Raw genomic sequence first — 22,338 nt, forward strand, 5'->3', positions numbered from 1 at the left:
GCGTGCTCGTGTAAGAGAAGGTAGTGGCATGCATCAGCTTGTATTTTAGTCCTTTACAGCTGGGAAGTGCAAATTGAGAAATTTGCGGGATGTTCTTGTGGCGTTTCTGGGAGGTAGGTCCACTAGGTTCAGCATGTAGATCGGGGCGTCTGCTGTGAATGATTTTGTGTACTATCGTACATATCTTGAACACAATGCGTTCCTTAAGTGGGAGCCAGTGCAGTTTCTCTCTTAGGGGTTTTGCACTTTCATATTTAGTTTTTCCAAATATGAGTCTGGCGGCAGTATTCCGGGCTGTTTGGAGTTTTTTGATAGTCTGTTCTTTGCAGCCCGCATATAGTGCGTTGCAGTAATCCAGATGGCTTATTACCATTGACTGTACTAGAGTGCAGAAGATGTATCTCGGGAAGTATGGTTTTACTCTTTTGAGTTTCCAATGGTGTGGAACATCTTTTTTGTCGTGTTCTTCACGTGGGTATCGAAGTGAGGTTTTGATCAATAGTAACTCCGAGAATTTTCAGGTTTGTGAGACTGGAAGAGAACAGTATGGTGTGATTATGGTAGAGAAGTTTTTTGTGTTATGTTGGGAGGTGAGTACAAGACGTGTTTTTACTGCGTTAAGTTTTAGTGGAAGCATCCGCCCAGGTGTGCATGATTTGGAGCTTTGGTTGATCTCGTTGGTGATTTCATTTAGATCATGTTTGAAGGGGATGTAGATTGTGACATCGTCTGCATACATGTAAGGATTGAGGTTTTGATTGGCTAGAAGTTTGGCTAACGGTATCATCATTAGGTTGAATAGGTTGGTGAGAGGGGGGATCCTTGGGGTACTCCAACTTCGGGTGTCCATGGGGTTGATCTGTCTGCGTGCGTTGTTACTTGGTATGATCTTGTGGTCAGGAATCCTTTGAACCATTAAGAACTGTGCCTCCTACTTCCAAAATTCTAGTATATGTAATAGTTTCTATGATTCACCATGTCAGAGGCACTAGACATGTCGAATTGTAGGAGGAGTATGTTGTCACCTGTTGCAAATTGCTTGTCTGAATGAGTTCATTACGGACACTAGAACGGTTTCAGTACTGTGATTGACCGAATCCTGATTGAGAATCACGCAGAATTGAGTATTTGTTTAGGTATTCGGGTGAGTTGTTTCGTCACTACGCCTTCCATGAGTTTGGTTATGAGCGGAATGGATGCTACTGGGCGGTAATTGGTTAGGTCCAATGTGCTTTTCTTGGGATCTTTTGGCAGCGGTGTGAGTAGGATGTTTCCTTTATCCGTGGGGAAGAGCCCATTTTGAAGCCTGTAGTTTATGTGGTTCGTGAGGTCTGTTTTGAATTGTTTGGGTGCAGATCTTATCAGACTAGTAGGGCAAGTGTCTAGTTGCATTGCGATTGTGGCTTATTTCTGAGCCATTGAGAGAACTCGTCTGATGAGAGTGTGTCAAATTTGGTCCAAGATCGATATGCTGGGTATTCTCCGGGTTTTGGGTCTAGACATTCAAGGATGTCTGTGTACTCAGTTGTGTTGGTAGGTATCATGAGTCGGAGCTTTGTATTTTTTCATTGAAGTATTTCGCTAGATTGGTTGCTGATGGGGTGTCTGTGTTGTTGGAGGTAACCGTTGTAGTATTTAGGAGATTGTTTGCGAGTGAGAAGAGTTTGTGTGTATCCTTGTAGTTAGGTCCTATTATGGTTTTATAATATGTCATTTTAGTTTGTCTGATAGTGTATTTGTATTTTCTTTGTAGTTGTTTCCAGTATGGCATGGACATTGGATGACGTAGACCACAAAATCTGTTCTGCAATTGGTTAAATGTGTCAAAGGATATTCTTGTTTGTTCAAATCGTCCTTGAATGTTTTTGTTTCCAGCAACACCAGTCCCTGAGGAAGTCACGTGAAGGTGAAACGGTGTGCGCCGTCAGACCCAAGCTGTGTTGCTTTGCATTCATGGCGCTTTCTATTAAGCCTGTCCGTAGAGATTCAAGTCGAAATTTAAATGCTAAGAATTTGGAATCACAGCATAGAGCACTTGAAAAAAAAAAACAAAAAAGGAGATTTATGTGAATCCCTATGATAGAAACTCATCAACGGTTTTTATTATATCCGTTGTAAACCTAGGACTCAAACTGCCAGCAAGTATTAGAAATCTTTCTTTTGCAAGTTTCTGAGCTCCTTCATTCCCCCACCCCATCCATCTCAGCTGACCTGTTTTTTCTGCAGCCATTTTAAAAGCACAAGTGTGTTTTCTGTGGAGAGCTGTGTTGCTGGTCTCTGGCTGGGAGAAACTCAGATAGACTTGTGCTGGCTATATTTGTGGCTTTTTCCTACCCTAGAACTGTGGTTTTTTTTGCACATCTCTACCTACTATCCTTGTCTTCCCCTTGTCCCAATCAGCTTTGTAGAAAGAGGCTTAATACAGGCCTAAGAGAGGTTTTACAGCAAACACATTCCACAGTTTAGGTTTATACCCACCCACCCCAAGACTGACACTTCCTAATCCCTATTCTAACTATACTACTTATCACAACTTAACTCCACCCGAATTACAACTGTCTCAAATTGCTGAGGAGTAAAGTTAATCTTGTACACTGTCAAGCCCCATCATAAAATACCTACTCACACCCATTCAACAAATCAAGATTACTTTATTCTCTGTCATAATTGTGGAGCTTAGTTTCAAGGCCAATCATCTGGAAACTTAAGGCTTGTCCTATCTGTAATCAGCTCGCTAGTTTAAAACAAGAGCTCAGTAAATTAAAGCAGGAATTAGATGCACTTAAAGCAACTTCTAAGACTGCACAAAATCAAAACAAATTCACACCACTGCCTCAAAGGATAAAACCACCTAAGAATAGATGGTTCACAGTAGGCTCAGGCAGACTTCGTCATGTGACACAGAGGCATACACCCTCACAAGTGTTACCCCTACAGAATTCTTTTGCTCCATTAGAGCTCTGTGAGGTTCCTAAAAATAGAACTGAGCCAGAAGAAACAGCAAAAGCAAAAGAAATTAAGGTGGAACAAAAAGATATGGAGGGACCCAAAGACGACAAACACACCAAAATATCAAATGTTGAAACACATACCAGGAAATGTAAATGGAAAGTGATGACCACAAATGCAGTCTTGGCAACAAAGTTCATGACCTTCAATCCCTGATGTTGGAGGCAGACTTAGACGTTGTTGCAATCACAGAGATATGGCTCAATGGTTCCCATGAATGGGATGCAAACATACCAGGCTATAATCTATTTAGGAAGGATAGAGAGGGTCGTATAGGTGGAGGAGTAGCTCTATATGTGAGAAATGATATCACAGCAACCGAAATGACAGGGACCTGGGGTAAGGAAGAAGCGATATGGATCACCTTAAAAAGAGATGATAGAACCTCTGTCCACGTGGGTGTTGTCTACAGACCTCCAACACAATTGGAAGAATTAGATAAAGACCTGATCGCAGATATTCAAAAGTTGGGAAAGAAGAGAGAGGTGCTGTTGCTGGGAGATTTCAATCTGCCGGATGTAGATTGGAAGGTTCCGTCTGCGGAATCAGAAAGAAGTAGAGAGATTGTGGATGCTTTCCAAAGTGCTCTGCTCAGACAAATGGTCATGGAACCCACGAGGGAGGGAGCGACGCTGGATCTAGTGCTCACAAATGCGGATAGCGTGTCAAATGTCCAAGTGGGTGCCCACCTGGGCGGCAGTGACCATCAAACGGTTTGGTTTGATATGACGGCTGAAGAGGAGGGTGGCCACTCAAAACTCAAGTCCTGGATTTCAAGCATGCTGACTTTAGTAAAATGGGGGAATACCTAAGGAAGGAGCTGATGGGCTGGGAGGACGTACGAGAAGTGGAAGGACAGTGGTCCAGGCTGAAAGAAGCTATAAATAGGGCCACAAACCTTATGTAAGGAAAGCAAGAGAAAAAGGAAACCGCTATGGTTCTCCAAGCAAGTGGCTGAGAAAATAAAGGCTAAAGAGTTGGCATTCCAGAAATACAAAAAAACTCAAGAAGAGGAACACGGGGAGGAATACCGGAGGAAACTGAAAGAAGCCAAGAGAGAGGTACGTCTGGTGAAAGCACAAGCGGAAGAACAAATGGCTAGAAAGGTAAGGAGGGGTGACAAAACTTTCTTCAGGTATATTAGTGAAAGGAGAACGACCTAAAAAGGGAATTGTGAGACTAAAAGATACTGCAAACCGCTATGTAGATAATGATGAAGAAAAGGCAAATTTGCTAAATAGATACTTTTGTTCTGTTTTTACTGAAGAAAATCCGGGAGAAGGACCACGATGGACTGGCAAAAGTTCATTTGAGAATGGAGTGGATATAGCACCGTTTACAGAAGAGAGTGTGTATGAACAACTTGAAAATCTAAAGGGTGGACAATCTGTGGGACCGGTCGGGATCCACCCCAGGATATTGAGGGAGCTCAGAGAGGTTCTGGCGGGTCCTCTTAAAGATTTGTTTAATAAATCCTTAGAAATGGGAGAGGTTCCGAGGGGTTGGAGAACGGCAGAGGTGGTCCCTCTTCACAAAGTGGTGATAGGGAAGTAGCTGGAAACTACAGGCCGGTAAGCCTCACTTCGGTTATTGGAAAAGTAATGGAAGCGATGCTGAAGGAAAGGATAGTGAATTTCCTGGAAGAAAATGAGTTGCAAGATCCGAGACAACATGGTTTTACCAAAGGGAAATCGTGCCAAACAAATCTCATTGAATTCTTTGATTGGGTGACCGGAGAATTGAACCGTGGACATGCTATAGACGTAATCTACTTAGATTTCAGCAAGGCTTTTGACACGGTTCCCCACAGGAGGCTCTTAAATAAACTGGATGTGCTGAAGATAGGACCCAAGTGGTGAACTGGATTAGGAACTGGTTGACGGACAGGCGCCAGAGAGTGGTGGTGAATGGAGTTCGCTCGGAGGAGGGAAAGGTGAGTAGTGGAGTGCCTCAGGGATCGGTGCTGGGGCCAATTCTGTTCAATATATTTGTGAGTGACATTGCCGAAGGGTTAGAAGGTAAAGTTTGCCTATTTGTGGATGATACTAAGATTTGTAACACACTGGACACCCCGGAGGGAGTGGAAAACATGAAAAAGGATCTGAAAAAGCTAGAAGAATGATCTAAGGTTTGGCAATTAAAATTCAATGCGAAGAAATGCAAAGTGATGCACTTAGGGAGTAGAAATCCAAGAGAGGCTTATGTGTTAGGCGGTGAGAGTCTCCTAGGTACGGATGGGGAGAGGGATCTTGGGGTGATAGTATCTGAGGATCTGAAGGCGATGAAACAGTGTGACAAGGCGGTGGCCATAGCTAGAAGGTTACTACGCTGTATAGAGAGAGGTGTGACCAGCAGAAGAAAAGAGGTGTTGATGCCCCTGTACAAGTCGTTGGTAGGCCCCACCTGGAGTATTCTGTTCAGTTTTGGAGGCCGTATCTTGCTAAGGATGTAAAAAGAATTGAAGCGGTGCAAAGAAAAGCTACGTGGATGGTATGGGATTTGCGTTACAAGACGTATGAGGAGAGACTTGCGGACCTGAACATGTATACCCTGGAGGAAAGAAGAAACGGGTGATATGATACAGACGTTCAAATATTTGATAGGTATTAATCCGCAAACAAACCTTTTCCGGAAATGGGAAGGCGGTAGAACGAGAGGGCATGAAATTACTACTACTACTATTTAGCATTTCTATAGCGCTACAAGGCTTACGCAGCGCTGCACAAACATAGAAGAAAGACAGTCCCTGCTCAAGAGCTTACAATCTAATAGACAAAAAATAATAAAGTAAGCAAATCAAATCAATTAATGTGAACGGGAAGGAAGAGAGGAGGGGTAGGTGGAGGCGAGTGGTTACAAGTGGTTGCGAGTCAAAAGCAATGTTAAAGAGGTGGGCTTTCAGTCTAGATTTAAAGGTGGCCAAGGATGGGGCAAGACGTAGGGGCTCAGGAAGTTTATTCCAGGCGTAGGGTGCAGCGAGACAGAAGGCGCGAAGTCTGGAGTTGGCAGTAGTGGAGAAGGGAACAGATAAGAAGGATTTATCCGTGGAGCGGAGTGCACGGGAAGGGGTGTAGGGAAGGACGAGTGTGGAGAGATACTGGGGAGCAGCAGAGTGAGTACATTTATAGGTTAGTAAGAAGTTTGAACAGGATGCGAAAACGGATAGGGAGCCAGTGAAGGGTCTTGAGGAGAGGGGTGGTATGAGTAAAGCGACCCTGGCGGAAGATGAGACGGGCAGCAGAGTTTTGAACCGACTGGAGAGGGGAGAGGTGACTAAGTGGGAGGCCATCAAGAAGCAGATTGCAGTAGTCTAAACGAGAGGTGACAAGGGTGTGGATGAGGGTTTTGGTAGAGTGCTCGGAAAGAAAGGGGCAGATTTTACGGATGTTGTAAAGAAAGAAACGACAGGTCTTGGCAATCTGCTGGATATGAGCAGAGAAGGAGAGAAGGAGAGAGAAGAGTCAAAGATGACCCCAAGGTTTCGAGCTGAGGAGACAGGGAGAATGAGAGAGCCATCAGCAGAAATAGAAAACGGGGGGAGCGGGGAGGTGGGTTTGGGGGGGGGGGGGGGAAATGAGAAGCTCAGTTTTGGTCATATTTAATTTCAGGTGGCGTTGAGACATCCAGACAGCAATGTCAGACAAGCAACGGCAGAAACTTTGGTTTGGATGCAAGGTAAGATATCAGGGGTAGAAAGGTAGATTTGGGAGTCATCAGCATAGAGATGGTAGGAAAAGCCATGGGATGAGATTAATGAACAAAGGGAAGAAGTGTAGATAGAAAAGAGGAGGGGACCAAGAACAGAACCTGAGGTACGCCGACGGCAGAGGGATAGAAGTAGAAGAGGAATCCACAGAGTGAACAACTTAATGGTGCGGAGGGAGAGGTAGGAAGAGAACCAGGAAAGGATAGAGCCTGGAATCCAAGTGAGGACAGGGTATCGAGAAGTATGCTGTGATCGACAGTGTCAAAAAGCAGCGGAAAGATCAAGGAAGAATGAGGGATAGAATATTGACCTCTGATTTAGCCGTAATAGGCATTGGAGACTTTAGTAAGCGCAGTTTCAGTTGAGTGGAGAGGGCAAAAACCAGATTGTAGTGGGTCAAGAATAGCATGTGAGGAGAGAAATCAAGGCAGCGGTGGTGAACAGCACGCTCAAGTAATTTGGAGAGAAAAGGAAGGAGGGAGATGGGTCGGTAATTAGAGGGACAAGTAGGGTCGAGTGAAGGCTTCTTAAGGAGAGGTGTGACCACAGCATGTTTTAAAGGCAGCAGGACAGTCGCAGTCTGCCCCTCTTCAATGACATTGAAGAGGGGCAGACTCAAGAAGAATGTCAGGAAGTATTTTTTTCACGAGAGGGTGGTGGATGCTTGGAATGCCCTCCCGCGGGAGGTGGTGGAGATGAAAACGGTAACGGAATTCAACATGTGTGGGATAAACATAAAGGAATCCTGTGCAGAAGGAAGGGATCCTAAGGAGCTTAGCCTAGAATGGTGGCAGAGCTGGTGGTTGGGAGGCGGGGCTAGTGCTGGCAGACTTATACAGTCTGTGCTGGGGCTGGTGGTTGGGAGGTGGGACTAGTGCTGGGCAGACTTATACGGTCTGTGCCGGGGCTGGTGGTTGGGCGGCAGGGATAGTGCTGGGCAGACTTATACGGTCTGTGCCGGTGGTGGGAGGCAGGGATAGTGCTGGGCAGACTTATACGGTCTATGCCAGAGCTGGTGGTGGGAGGCGGGACTGGTAGTTGGGAGGCGGGGATAGTGCTGGGCAGACTTATAGGGTCTATGCCAGAGCTGGTGGTTGGGAGGCGGGGTTGGGAGGCGGGGATAGGGCTGGCCAGACTTATACGGTCTGTGCACTGAAGAGGACAGTACAAATAAAAAAGTGGCACATATGAATTTATCTTCTTGGGCAGACTGGATGGACCGTGCAGGTCTTTTCTGCTGTCATCTACTATGTTTATTATGACTCCCAGTCCGATAGGTTTCTGAGGGATTTTCTCCTTTTACAAAAAAATACACATTAGTGGATTAGGCTTTCTCTAGTGTCACGTATTGTTTTGTATAGATTTACCATATCACGAAACTAGTTCTACTGCACCTTTTTATTTTAGAGCTGATAAAGTCCCCTAGCTTTGGTTATGAAGATAATGCAGGACACTTAAGGGTAGGGGTAGTTTATGTAGAATGTAGCGGGTGAAAAGCCAGACTGGACTGCATTGAGAGTTGCTTCACATGAAGAAAGTCAAAACAGCAGAGGTGAAATGCATGTTCGTGTGGTTTAGATATGAAAGAGAGAAGGGACAATAGAAGGACATGTGGTATCCATTGAGGGGTTTTGGAGGAGTGGTGTAATCACAGCATATTTGAAGTTCTCAGGAATGGTTGCAGTGGAAAGTGAGAGATTGAGGATGTGACAGATGGAGAAAATTACTGCACGGGAGACAGAACTGAGGAACTGGGCTGGAATTAAATCAGAAGAACAAATGAATTTTAGACAAGGAAGAACGCATGGTAAGAGCTAAGGAAAGGAGGAGAAGGATCTTTAATTTACATTTTAGTTCTCAAAACGTAATGCTGTCGGCGAGTTAAACCAAAAGCAACTCAATTGGGAAGTGCAGTTATGAGAAAGTCTCTAACAGATTCAAGGATTGGGGAAAGAGGATGGATGAAAATAGCAATGGAGAGGATTCAAATGACAATAGTCTGGAGTTTCCTAAAAGTGGTGGTGATGACTGAATAAGACTGCAGAGGGGAAGGTGGTTATCAGATGAGGGAGAAGCCACAAAGAGCAGATGAAAGGACTAGTCAAGGCACAGTACTCGGGCCCACCTGTGGAGGTGGTGGATCATAGCTGAAGGTCAAATGAGGTTAATGCAAGAAGCTTTGAGGCATAAGAGTCAGAAGTGTTTCTCAGGGTTGAAGTGAAATGCTCCAAGAATAATGGAAGGTAGAAATGGAAGAATTAAAATCTGAAAGCTGATGTCAAGGAAGGAGGAGAGAGGTCTTTCTGAAGGGGGTCAAAATAGCATGGAGAGTGGCATGAAAAGGCAAATGGAGTGGAGCTGAATGGAAGCAAAACAGTAGAACTGATGAGATGCAAAGAGATTAAAACTGTAAGATGCAGAGAATAGTAGCCTGATACCACAGTCTATCAAGTGAGGCAAGTGGAAGAATCTCCATAACAGATGGCAATAACTAGAGAAGATCCCTCAGGGGCAAGCCAGATCTCAGTAAAGACAACACAATGGAGTAGATGAGACAGAAAATTCAAGAATGTAGGTGAGCCTGCTTGGGGATTGAATGGGCATTCCATAGTGGGCATGAGAGAAGGAGAAATGATAGAGTGATGGGTTAATGTGCACTGGGGAGGGGAAAGGGGATAAGGATTGAAAAGGATAATCCAGTTTAGAAGAGGAAGAGCAGAAAGGTACAGAAGGGAGAAATATGGGTGTGGGAACAGTGACAAGGATAAGGTATCCAGTGATGAGGATAAGGCATCCTCACAAAGAATGGTGAAGGCTGAGGAGGAAGTGACGTCACCAAAGAGGAGGAAGTAACGTCACCAAACAGTATGGACGCTTGAGAGCGAAGCTCCCGCTCCCCCAGGATAAAAAACGCAGACTACTACTACTACTATACAAACATAGACCAAACCGACTATATGGCTGCTGACAATAACGGAGCGAATTGCCTGAACTCTGACTGCCACTGAATTATCGGGTTTATGACTAGCAGACCGACAGAAGCGGATTTAGCGCGCTTTGCCTACCCTGGAAGACCGGAGCCACGAGGGAACAAGATGGCGGATCCGGGAAGACTAGCGCTACCGCCGAGCTCGGGAGATGCTCAACTTAGACGGTGAGTCGGAGCTCCCGGAGATAGCGATGCTGACGGCTGAGATACCAGTGGAGCTCAAAAATTGGCTCCAAGATATAAGTGCAAGCCTCCAAACGTTGCGGTCAGAAGTAGCAGCGGTAGGGGTTGATCTTAGAGGCGAAATCCGCGAGCTGGGCACGAGACTGGAAGAAATGGAGACACAGCTAGAGACCCATAGCAAGACCCTGGGGTCAGTGGATCAACAGCTAATTGAAATGCGAGCAGTGCAACAACAGGCGGAAAAGCTGGAAGATATGGAGAATCGAGGCCGCCGGAATAACCTTAGATTTCGGGGCCTTCCAGAAACACCTACTTACCAGAATTCTGAAGAGTTGTACAGAAGATGGTAGTGGAGCTTTTAGAAAAAGGTGGAACGCCGATAAAGATGGAAGACATCCATTTGGTAAGAGCACACAGGGCGCTGGGCCCAGCACGGAATAACGCACGGAAGGACATAATAGCTTGCTTTTCTGATTACAGGCTTATAGAAGAAGTGCTCAAAATATTGCGCCAGGCACAGGAATTTTTATGGGACTTGTATAAAATAGAAATCTACCAAGACCTGGCGGCGGCAACACTGCAGCGCAGAAACGAGCTAAGGCACTTTATTAGATCACTGAGGGACTTGAACATTCAGTACCGCTGGTGCCACCCATTCGCCCTAACGTTCTATAAAGAGGGCAAACGACATCAAGTGAAATCACTGGAAGAAGCACGGGTGATTTGCCCGGAAATCACCCTGGAAAAAGAAACACCAGACGCGAACAAGGCCCAACGGAACCTGTCACTCAGCGCCCCCCCCCCCCCCAAAATGGAGAAGAGCGGGCAAGGGGCCAAAGCGCCTACAGAGACAGCAGTCTGTGACCAAGATCACCTGAGCATGTGAACAACTAACTGAACCCACCGAGGGTGCATTAAAGCAGGTGAACTTGGGAACACAGCAGAGACACTGAGAGTTATTGAACATGGTATATTGGTTTGGTTATAATTGTTGGAAGTTCACGATGGGGGTAGCTGGTAAGCGACCTACTTTCACGCTATCCTTCTCATATGGGGCCTAGTGGTAGACTATTGGGTCTCACATTGTTATGAGGTAATTGGAGAGTAAGGGGAAGGGGGGATAGGAGGCTACAAGGGCGGAGAATGTTGCAAAGAGAACGTATTAATCTGTGGGGGAGTCATGGAAAGTGTGGGGGTCCAAGCAGGAGATGGTGGGTAGAGCTGATTATACCACAACTTAAACCCTAAGGGTAATTCCTGATATAACATGGGCGACACAATGTTAAAGGGTTAAATATACCTAGAAAGTGACAATTGTTATTCCGTGAGCTAAGCCGCCTACAGGTGGATATTGCACTGATACCAGAGACACACTTACTGCGTAAACATGAGCGGTTGTGCTCTCATAAACAGTACCCTTTAATATACTTTGCATCCAATACAATGGGAGATAAGAGCAAGGGAGTGTTGATAGCGCAGCGATACTCCAAAACCTGGGAAATCAAGAAAATAGTATGGCATGTGGAAGGTAGGTATTTAATACTGGTCATATCTGTGGCCGGGAAGACCTACACAGTGGTCATTGTCTATGGACCTAATGCCGCCCAGACTGAATTTTACCAAGAGGTTGATAGGCAGATCATGGAACATGTGGAGGGTTCCCTCCTAATTGGAGGGGACTTCAATGTCACACTACAACCACGACTAGACAACTCCTCCTGTGAAGTGACCTACGCCAAGCAAATAGATGCCAATTGCAGAACCTGATAGAACGCTGGCAATTGACGGACCTATGGCGTAGGGATCATCCTAGACAACGTCTATATTAGAGAGTTGCATGGGGACAGAAATCTCACCCATCCCCGCTCGTCCCTGCTGGAATCTTACCCGTCCCCACCCATCCCCGCAAAAATGTAACCCATCCCAACCCGTCCCCGCAAGAATTTAACCCATCCTCACCCATCACTGTAAGAATTTAATGGTACATAAAAGAAAATTCCAGTCAGCTCCCTCAGTCTCTCTCTGGATTTGAGCCACAGCACTGTAGGCAAGGGAGGAATGAAAGCTGAAACTTGGAACACTCTGGTGTGCACCTGTAAGATTTGTCTCTGATTTACTGGCACTGTGTGCTAAGAGGTCACCAAATGCACGCGCCAGTAGGTCAGGTGACATCTGATGCTCATGCCTGTGTCAGAGCTGAGGTCTGCTCATAAGCCCAGGAGCAAAGAGGATTAATTGTAACATAGTATGTGACAGCAAATAAAGACCATCCAGTCTGCCCAATAGTCGCATTCATTATCAATTCATGATTAATCAACGATTGTGATATTATATATTTGATTATGGTGTTTCTTTTGTGTTTCTGGAACATAGACCATAGAAGTCTATCTGGCCTTATCCTTATGTTCCAACTGCTGGAGTTGTCGTTGAAGCCCACTCCAGTCTATTCATCTTCTCATTTGTGGGACACAGATCATAAAAATCTATCCAGAGCTGTCCTTATTTTCCAGCCACTGAACTTGCTGTCTAAGCTCTTTCCATCCCATCCTAAACCAGACTTCCATATATTAGACACAGACCATACATGTCTGCCCGATATTGGCCCTAGTTAATCACAGCCAGAGTCACCATCTAAGCATTACTTCACACATCCACACACATGCAGCCATTTAAGGTTAGGTTTTTTATAACTTCCATTTTCTAATTAGAGATCCTCTGTGTTCATCCCACGCCTTTTTGAATTCCATCAACATTTGTGTCTCTACCACCTCCTTAATGGAAAAAATTTCCACATTTGTGCTGTTAAAGCAAGGAGGAGGAGGAGACAGCACTCAAAGAATTTGGTACTCAGTAGATGAGAGGCTGGTGCAGGTGTAGCTTACACTTTCATGGGAACCCCGCAGAACTGCTTCTGTTCCCGCAGGAACCCCACAGAACTGCTTCCGTCGCAAACCCCCTTCCCGTGCAGCTCTCTAGTCTATATACTTATTACTCACATGTCCACAAGTCTTCATCCAGAATAGATATGTGGTTGGGGGACAGGACAATAATAGGGTTGATAAACTCCCTTGAGATTCTCCCATGCACCTGGTCAGATCATGCCTTCAGCTGAAGGAAAGGAAAAAGGGGGCAAAAATTCACCGCTCATGGTGCTTAGACGATGCACTGCTATCCGACCCAGACAATGTGACTAAAATAGAACACCATATTAAAGATTACATACAATTTAATGACAATGGAGAGGTCTCACCAACTATCTTGTGGGAGGGCTTTAAGGCTGTTCTACGGGGTCATCTTATAGCTCTGAGCTCCCACTGCTGGAAACAACGTTCCACAGTGGAGAATAAACTTAGATCGGAATTGTACAATCTAGGTCAACAAGGGCAGAGGGGGAGTAGTCAGAAATTGGAAGAGATAGAGATGCAAAAAAAGAGGCTGAGAGACCAGATACGTGAACTGGAACTAGCAGACATATCGGAACAACTACAGCAGGTACATCAATCCCACTTTGAATTGGGAACAAATCTAGCCGGTTACTAGCGTATAAACTGAAACAGACTACAAGAAATGGGGTAGGGAGCCTCCGAGACGAGAGAGGGGAAATAAGATCAGATGAGCAGTATCTCTGGCAGGCCTTTAGATCCTTTTATGAAACCTTGTATTCTCAGGATGCCACACAAACACAAGAGACTATACCACATTATTTAGATGGGGTAGACCTGCCACAGCTGTCGGAAGCGGCCCAGCAAGTGATCTCTGAGCTCATAACATTGGATGAAGTTGAGCTCACCATAAAAACACTAACATTAGGCAAGGCCCCGGGCCCGGACGGGTACACTAACAAGTTTTATAAAGTGTTTGGCAAACTGATAGCCCCCCTATTACTGAGGGTATTTAATTCTATAGAGGGGGAAGTGGGATACCCACCGACATGGAATAATGCTACTATAGCAGTAATACCAAAACAGGGCAAGGATCCCCTATATTGTAGCTCATACAGACCTATCTCTCTATTGGGGGTAGATTATAAGATATTCACTAAAATACTAGCGACAAGACTACAGCATTGCCTGCCGGAGTTAATACATGAAGACCAAGCAGGTTTTATACGAAATAGACAGACCTTTGATAATATTAGACTGGCCCTCTATATAACAGAAAACGCACAATTAAGTAAAAAGCCATTGTGCATCCTTTCGTTGGATGCTGAGAAAGCCTTCGACCGGGTGAGTTGGTCCTTCCTGTTTGAAGTTACGGAACGCATGGGTATAATGGGGCGATTTGGGAGGTGGCTCAGATTGATTTATAAAGAACCACAAGCCTCGGTGCGTGTGAATGGCCAGCTCTCTCGCTCATTCAGACTTCACAGAGGTACGCGACAGGGATGTGCGCTGTCCCCTCTGCTCTTTGCCTTAGTGATGGAGCCTCTAGCGATACAAATAAGGGCACATCCAGAGATCAGAGGGCTCAGGTGTAAAAAGCTGGAAACAAAATTCTATTGTTTGCAGACGATATTTTGTTAATACTACGGGAACCTCAAATGGCTCTCCCGAGACTGGGAGAGATGCCAGACATATGGTGAAGCATCAGGGTTCAAAATAAATTTTGACAATCGGAGGCCCTGGATATAAATATTCCCGTAGAACAACTGCATCAACTACAGGCGCAGTTTCCCTATAAGTGGGGGAAAAAACACATTAGATACCTAGGGGTAAATATTACACGCATACCTGAAGAATTGTTTGTAGCAAACTTTCCAGATAAAACGCAAGACTTGTTTAGGGATCTCACAAGATGGGAAGGATTAACTCTATCATGGATGGGGAGGATAAATGCAGTGAAGATGATGCTCCTACCAAAACTCCTTTACCTATTTATGGCCATGCCCATAGAGCTCCCAGAGGGGTACTTGCGAGGCTGCAGAGGAAACTGTTTGCTTTCATCTGGAGGAAACTCCCGCCCCAAGTAAGAAGGGCAGCGATGTACCAGCCCAGAGATAGAGGAGGAATGGGAGTCCCATCTTTACTGGCTTACTATCAGGCCGCCCATTTAAGAATCATATCAGTATGGCTATACAAGGAAGAGAAATTGGGTATTGAACTGGAGCAGGGCTGGTGGGGGTCAGTTCCTTTGAAGGCAGTGCCATGGTTACCTAAACAAAAACTGAGAGAATTAATTAGAACAAGTCCACCTCTACTGCGATGGCCCCTGGAGACATGGTACACAATAAGAGAGAGATTTTTTCCTGGGCGTGTATATTAGACGCATATGTACCTTCGATTTGCTCCTCGATTCGGTCCAGGGTCAGCAGATGAGGCTTATAAGGAATGGGAGGAGATGGGACTCTGTGAATTGGGGCAGATGTAAGAGCAAGGGCGGGTGGTATCCTATGCTGAGCTGTACCAGGTGCATGGGCTCTCTCCCCTGCAAGCGTTTGAATACCACCAAGTGAAAGACTTCATCAAAAAGAGAGCAGAGGCAGAGCTAAGCTTAGCTGAAACGCGACTAGAGCAGGAGCTGATGAAGGGAGGTGGGAGAGGGGGTATCTCCAGATTGTATAAAGCCATACTGCTTCACGACATCCCAATGCAATATTGCACAGCGAAATGAGAGACGGCAATAGGGGTGACCTACACTCCCGAGTAATGGGGGGGTTGTGCATATAAATCCTTGCTACGGGTGTCCATATCTAGTGCTTTAGTGGAAAATGGACACAAGATCCTGTACAGTTGGTATTATACCCCTACACGCTTGGTGCAAATGTATAAAACAGGGTCAGGGCTTCGCTGGAGGGAATGCGGGGCCCTAGGAGACATGATTCATATATGGTGGACATGCGAGGAAGTACGAAAGCTCTGGAGTGTAATAATATCTTTTCTGAATAAACTAACAGATGTGGCCTTCCCAATGACTCCAGATTGTTGTTTGCTACACTTTAAACCTAAATGTGTTACGAGGGCCACCCACCAATTTGCCACGCACTTGTTTGTGGCCAGCAAGATGACTATAGCAACTGCGTGGAAGCAGCCAAAACTGCCGGGTCTGCAGAAGGTGCTGGACAGATTGGACAATGTAAGACAGTTATCAAAATTGACAGCTATTAGAAGGGACACTCTTGCTCACTATCATAGAGTGTGGGACGTTTTTGAACAGAGAGATCTCCACCACAAAGACTTTGTCTAACCTACTGATATGTATGATACAGTAGGGGAGGGGGGGAGGGTAAGGGATATAGGTTGGGAACAGAGTATAGGAGTTAGTTCTTTGGTTGACTGTTAATGCTGTTAAAACATAACATGCAATACTTATGGTTGTAGTAAGTGTAAGATGTGAATATGCTATGCTTCTCTATGGTATGGTAAAATCATAAAATAAACAGTAGAAAAAAAACAAAACAAAGAATGGTGAAGGCTCAATGGGATGAAAAAAACCATTGAAGCTTGACAACTGTGGATCCAGTAGAAGAGAGTCTAGATGGTGAGGTGGAGAATATAAAGAAGTGGGTTCAGTGTTTGAAATGTTTTGCAGTGGGAAATCAGGAAGAGGAAATGTCTTTTTCTTGCTCTGTAGCACCTACTCTTGTTCCAGTACCCAAGATTCTCTTTCACTTAGCGCTGTACATGTTCACTATCAGGAAGTTTGTTCACATGGATTCTTACTTGCTTAGGTGCAAAATTATGTTGGTCCTGCCAGAATTCGCATCTCGCTGGTTACCAAAGATATCCCGCACAGGCCTCATCCTCACGAGTTGGTGGGAAAAGATTGTATGGATGGCTATTATGAAGCAGAGCTGGCACCTGAACGCAGTATCCACAGGTGAGCAGCCATGCTATTATACCAGGCAAGACAGTGTCTTCTGTGCTCTGTGATCTGTAGAACACCCCAGAAATCTGAAGCACATTTTCTTTTGAGGTGACTAAAAATGATTATTGTTGCATGTAGTTGTTACTGAGGAAGTTTTCTGAGAGTTTATTCGTCATATTGGAAACCAATATGTGGGTTCTTGTCTGTAGTTTCCAAAATTTGGGGATCCAATGTGTGAAGAAACGAGAGTTGGATGAAGCAATATCTAATCGAATCCGCACCAAAAACAACCCATTCAACGGTAACTGTCCCACCACCAACCTACATACTTCGCTTATACACTTCCTCATCATCAGACACACAAAGGCTCTGTGTCTTTGAGCCCTTCAGCCTGAGAGGTGACAGGATATGTCATTGTATCTGCCCGTATGCTCTTTTTATCTTTTTTACTTGCTTGCCCATACTCTTCTCTTCATCTGTAACTCCTTTCTTCTTTTCCCTCATCACCCATGCCTTCACGTTTGCTGTCTCTCCTTTTTATTTTTTTTTTAGTGCCACTTGAAGAGCTGAAGGGAGAATATGATGTGAACACTGTCTGCCTGTGCTTCCAGGTCTTCATCAGAGACCAATCTCTGGGGCAGTTTGTGCCACTCCCACCAGTGGTCTCCCAGCCCATCTACGACAACAGTAAGGGTCTTCTTAAGGGGCAAGGATGGGAAAGTGTAAGGATTGGCCTAGATGGCAACATGGACCAGATCTTTTCCAGATGGCAGAACAGAAGAATTGGGAAGGCAATATGAAATTTGTGGCCTCTCTCTGGGTCTTGTGAAGACACTGATTTGTTGGTGGTTTGTTGGTGTGTTACAGGAGCGCCCAACACAGCAGAACTGAAGATATGTCGTGTGAACAAGAACTCTGGAAGCTGTCTGGGAGGAGATGAGATTTTTTTACTTTGTGACAAAGTACAGAAAGGTCAGTTGAGATAATGAACTTCTAAGTTTCCAAGTTTATTAAAAATCTGCTATCCTGCCTGTCAGACAATAGCATCTGGGCGGCTTACAGTCTAAAAGTAATGAGAGGAATATGAGGTAATCAAACGTGACATGTAGGAATGAAAGGGGAAGAACTGCAATTCCGATAAGATAGAATAGAGAGGGAAAGCACATGAGGGAAGGGGCTAAAAATCAGTCAAGCTCGTCCTGAGAACCGAAAACGCTTCAGGCGGCAGAACCATAGGCATCTGTAAATAGAAGGATTTCTCTTCTAGTTTTCCATGCCATCCAAAGAGAGAATGTACTCTACTCGTGGGGGAATTATGCACAGCCGTAGAGTACAGAATTTCTACACTGTGCTCAGAATTTATGGGTGTGGTCCCAGACAAAGAAGTATAGATGTGATCCGTATAGGCCTAGAATGAAAAGGCTGCTGCACACAACATACGTGGGCTTGGAAGAGACATCAGATTCACCAGAAGTAAGAGGGAGCCTTGTGCAGGTGGGTCAAGTTTCCTGGGAGGGAAAACTTGTGTTGTTTTGTGTGAGTCAGGTTGAAGCTGCCAGGAGAGAGTGAAGAACAGGGTGGAATCAGAGGAGTTGAGCTGAGGGGGGAGAGGGTTGGAATGTTAGGCTGTAGGTGGAGAGAGCTGGGGAGGCAGCAGAAGTGTCAGTCTGGAGAGGGAGAAGGGGAGGAAGGTCAAGCTTGGGGGAGGGGCAAGAGAGCTGATAATTGAAGCTGGAGAGGAGGAAATATTTTTAATTCAATAGTTAAGCTCTGGAACTTGTTGCCAGAGGATGTGGTAACAGAGGTTAGTGTATCTGGGTTTAAAAAAAGGTTTGGACAAGTTTCTGGAAAAAAAAGTCCATAGTCTGCTATTGAGATAGACATGAGGAAGCCATTGCTTGCCCTGAGTTTGGTAGCAAGAAAAGTTGCTACTATTTGGGTTTCTGCCAGGTACTTGTGACCTGGATTGGCCACTGTTGGAAACTGGATACTGGTCCATTGGTCCAACTCTGGAATTTGTTGCCAGAAAATGTAGTAAAATGTTATCTTAGCGAGGTTTAAAAAAAGGTTTGGATAGCTTCCTAAAAGAAAAGTCCATAAGCCATTATTAAGATGGACTTGGGAAAATTCACTGCTTATTTAGTATAAAATGTATTGTACTCTTTTGGGATCTTGCCAGGAGCTTGTAACCTGGATTAGCCACTGTTGGAAACAGGATGCTGGACTTGATGGACCTTCGGTCTGTCCTAGTATGGCAGCACTTACGTACTTATGTATTGGTCTGACCCAGTATGACTATGACTGAGGGGCGAGCATGAGTGCTGTTGGGTGGAGCCGTTGGAGGAGAGATAGTCAGCATGAATGGTGGGATCAGTAATGGGGTGGGGGAGCAATGGAGTTGAAGCCATCTCGTTCTCTCTTTTAAGTCGTAGCTCCCCAAGCTTTAAGTTGGTAGAGTTAGGGAAAGAGAACTGTGGGTAGGATTGAGCGTGGGAGGAGTGAGCCTGGGGGAGGGGAAAAAGCTTGGGTTTAGGAGTCGAGGGTGGAGGGGTGTGAAGAAGAAGAGAGCAGGGACAGTTTTAGACATTTTGGGGCCCAGGGCAGAAATTGAGGGGGCTCCCCTGATCTCACCATCTGACATTACTAACACACATAAAGCAACTTTCCATTACATAGCTTCCCACTATTCCAGAAACTGTGGGATAGTTATGCCCATCAACCAGCTGGTGGAGATAGAGAACTGAAAACTGAGCTGAGAGATATCTCTCTTGGCTTCCAGTCCTGCACCTCAGTATTTTCTTTCTCCACAGGTGGATGGACATACTTTTCAGCCCTCTGGTTCTGAGTACTTTGCTCCTGGTCCAGTTGGTCTGCTGGTCTCCAGTTGAGCTTTGAGGGTGGCTTGAGTCTGCAGAGTCATATCAGAGTCACCTGTCTCTGGTGCCACGCAAATTTACTTCTTCCCTCCTTCCACCTCTCCCCTGTTTCCTGTGGAGGTCTCCTTTTCTAGCACAACAATTAAAAAAAAAAAAAAAAAAAAGGAAAGAGAATTGCTGGAGAGTATAGGACAGAGTATCAGTCCTTAGCCTTTCTCATCTGTGGTAAGACTTGTGGAGACTGTGAGCGTGGGGGAGCAGCCGGCAGTGGTAAGTCTGACTAAAGTTTGACTCAGAACGCTTGGAGGGCTGCAAGTTCTACTTGGTGCAGGGGAGGGATCCTGACTCACTGCTTAGGACACAACATGCTGCATGTGTGATAGTTGGGTGAATGGTGACTCCTGCAGAAGCAGTTAAGCAGTGTTCCGCTGTGGGACCTGCTGGCTGGTGTCTGGGCATTGCAGCATGTGCAGACTGGGAGTTCTGCTTGACACAGAGGAAACAGCGGCAGCACATCTTTGGGTTTGGCACAGCATCAGAATATGTCGGGGTCTTTAGGCTCTCCAGCAGGGTTGGTGCGTAGTTTGATGCAGGAGAGTGTGGGAATGGGCACTATTTTGTTGGAGCTTGACTGGTAGTGAGGAGCAGCCTCTGATCACACGTAGAGCACAGCCACCATTTTACAGTCTCAGAGCCTGACAGAGCATTCAGCTGCATTGGGATCTTTGTTTTCTCTGGAGTTTATATTGCTCTTACATCAGGCTTATTTACTGAAGCAAGGACAGTCAGAGTTGCTTCAAGGTGTTTCAGTTTCTCACCACGCTGCCCCTCTGGCTCCTAAGAGATCTCACTTAGCCTCATCTGCCCACTCCTGGAGGTCTATCTCTGCTTTTCCATCCTTATCTGATGTGGCCTCGATCTATTCAGAGGAGCTGTCATTGAAGGAGCTGTTAGAGGAGGGAGATGATCCAAAAGTACTGAGATTCTTTTATAGAGAGGAGCTCAGTACTCTTATTTGTGAGGCACTGGCAGTGCTTTCTGTTGAGGAGCTTTCTGCTTCAACGTCAGGAGTTAATCTTCGTCAATCATGAGGGGGCTGAGAGTAGGAAGAACCATGGCTTGCCTCTGCCTGTTAGTTTCGGAAGAGAAAAATAAATTGCAGCTTTCCAGGGTCGACTCCCTGGTTACGGCAGCGACTAAGAAGACTACCTTGCCAGTGGAAAGAGGCATTGCCCTAAAAGACCTACAGGATAGGAAGCTCGAAGGCTCGCTAAAATAAGCTTTTGAAGTAGTGTCGTAGCCAGGAATTTTCAACAGGATTAGGAACTGTACAAATAACCCCAACTAGCTAGACACAGTACAATTTGTAATCACGAGGCTCTCACACAGCACTATTATTGTTTTCATGTACTTTAAAGGCTGCTGAGGTAAGAAATATGAAACAAATTGCCAGTGCTAAACTTATGCCAATGTTAAATACTGGTGTAAATGCATCGCTTGCTTACTTGCTTAACGTAGTTGCAACTGCTGGTTTTTCAGCACAAAGTGGGTGATTACTTTGTCAATGTCAATCTGAATGTCTTTGTGGATGTCTGTCATTGCCAACCTTTGCATATTTTCATCTGTCAGCCTGGAATGCAGATAGGTCTTGAATTTTCATCGTTGAACACATTCGCTCTGGTGTACCAGTCGAAACTAGTAGACTTGCAAAAATTTGAAGCAAACATGAATATAGGTGTTAAAGACCTTGTTGCATCCTGCAAATGGTAGCAGTTACTGGGTCATTCTGATGCAGGCACATCCTGCCATCGAGATTGCTATCGGATGAAATCTGCTCATACATCATCTGCTATCAGTGGGAGGTACATTTTTCAATTCCTCTGTCAGGCTGTCGAAAATGTCAGCAGGCAATAATATGTTAAGTCGCAAGGCGGTATTCTTATGAGACAGAAAAGTTCATCAAACTGTGTTATTATACTGCCCAAGAAGGGAATGTAAAGTGTTCTGCGGTAGTATTCTTCAGCTGATTGTTTTCCCTACATGACTATCACGATGTTGTTGTTCACCACAGACCAATGGAAACTGCAAAGGTTTGTCGAACAGAATTTCAGCTTATCATGTCACTGCCAGAAGCAGAATCTTCACGCATTTTACATAGCAAGTTGGTTTGTCGCTCAACTTCTGTTGAACATTTCATTGTCTGTTTTCTTCTTGCAGACTGATAGACAGCTGCTTAGTGACTGCTAGAACACGAATGAGAACCATTGCAACAACAAATTCTGTTTGTGTAACACTGTTGCTCATGCAGAATCACAAGATTGACTAATATTGGTTAATGTGCCAACAACTGGTAAATACAACAGTGTGAATGTCTTGACAGCTTCATTCTGTTCTACCCACCTTGTGTTATAAAGCTTTTTTTAGATGTTTCATTTGAGACTTAACAAGTGGATCTTCATTTGACTGCCAAGCGAAGACAAGTGGAGCAAAAAAAAAAAAGCCTCTCTGATGGTGTTCTCAGCAAAGTCTTTATTCAAATCAATAAACAAAAACGACCCAACAAGACTCATGTTTCGGCCCTACCGGCCTGCGTCAGGGGTCTAGGAATTTTGTGAAACAGTGTATGTCAAGCGTCACCAAGAAATACTCTATCTTAAATGATATCTTTTAAGAAAGCATTACATCTTATTATTTTTTAAGGATACAGCACGTCCTGCTTGTTTTAGCTCTTTTCGCTTCATAGTGATATGTTTTAAGACAATGCTACACAA

General features: G+C 45.0%; 1 protein-coding gene across 1 annotated transcript in view; it reads left to right on the plus strand.

The window, feature by feature from the left end:
* The window catches only part of RELA (RELA proto-oncogene, NF-kB subunit), a 182,520-nt gene that overhangs the window by 79,347 nt on the left and 80,835 nt on the right, over positions 1-22,338 (plus strand). The window contains 4 exon segments of the mRNA XM_030218693.1: positions 16,555-16,703; positions 16,901-16,992; positions 17,244-17,378; positions 17,559-17,663. Of these exon segments, the coding sequence (XP_030074553.1) occupies positions 16,555-16,703; positions 16,901-16,992; positions 17,244-17,378; positions 17,559-17,663 (481 nt within the window).

This window comes from Microcaecilia unicolor, chromosome 11 (genome assembly GCF_901765095.1).
Source record: "Microcaecilia unicolor chromosome 11, aMicUni1.1, whole genome shotgun sequence".
Taxonomy (NCBI): Eukaryota; Metazoa; Chordata; class Amphibia; order Gymnophiona; family Siphonopidae; genus Microcaecilia; species Microcaecilia unicolor.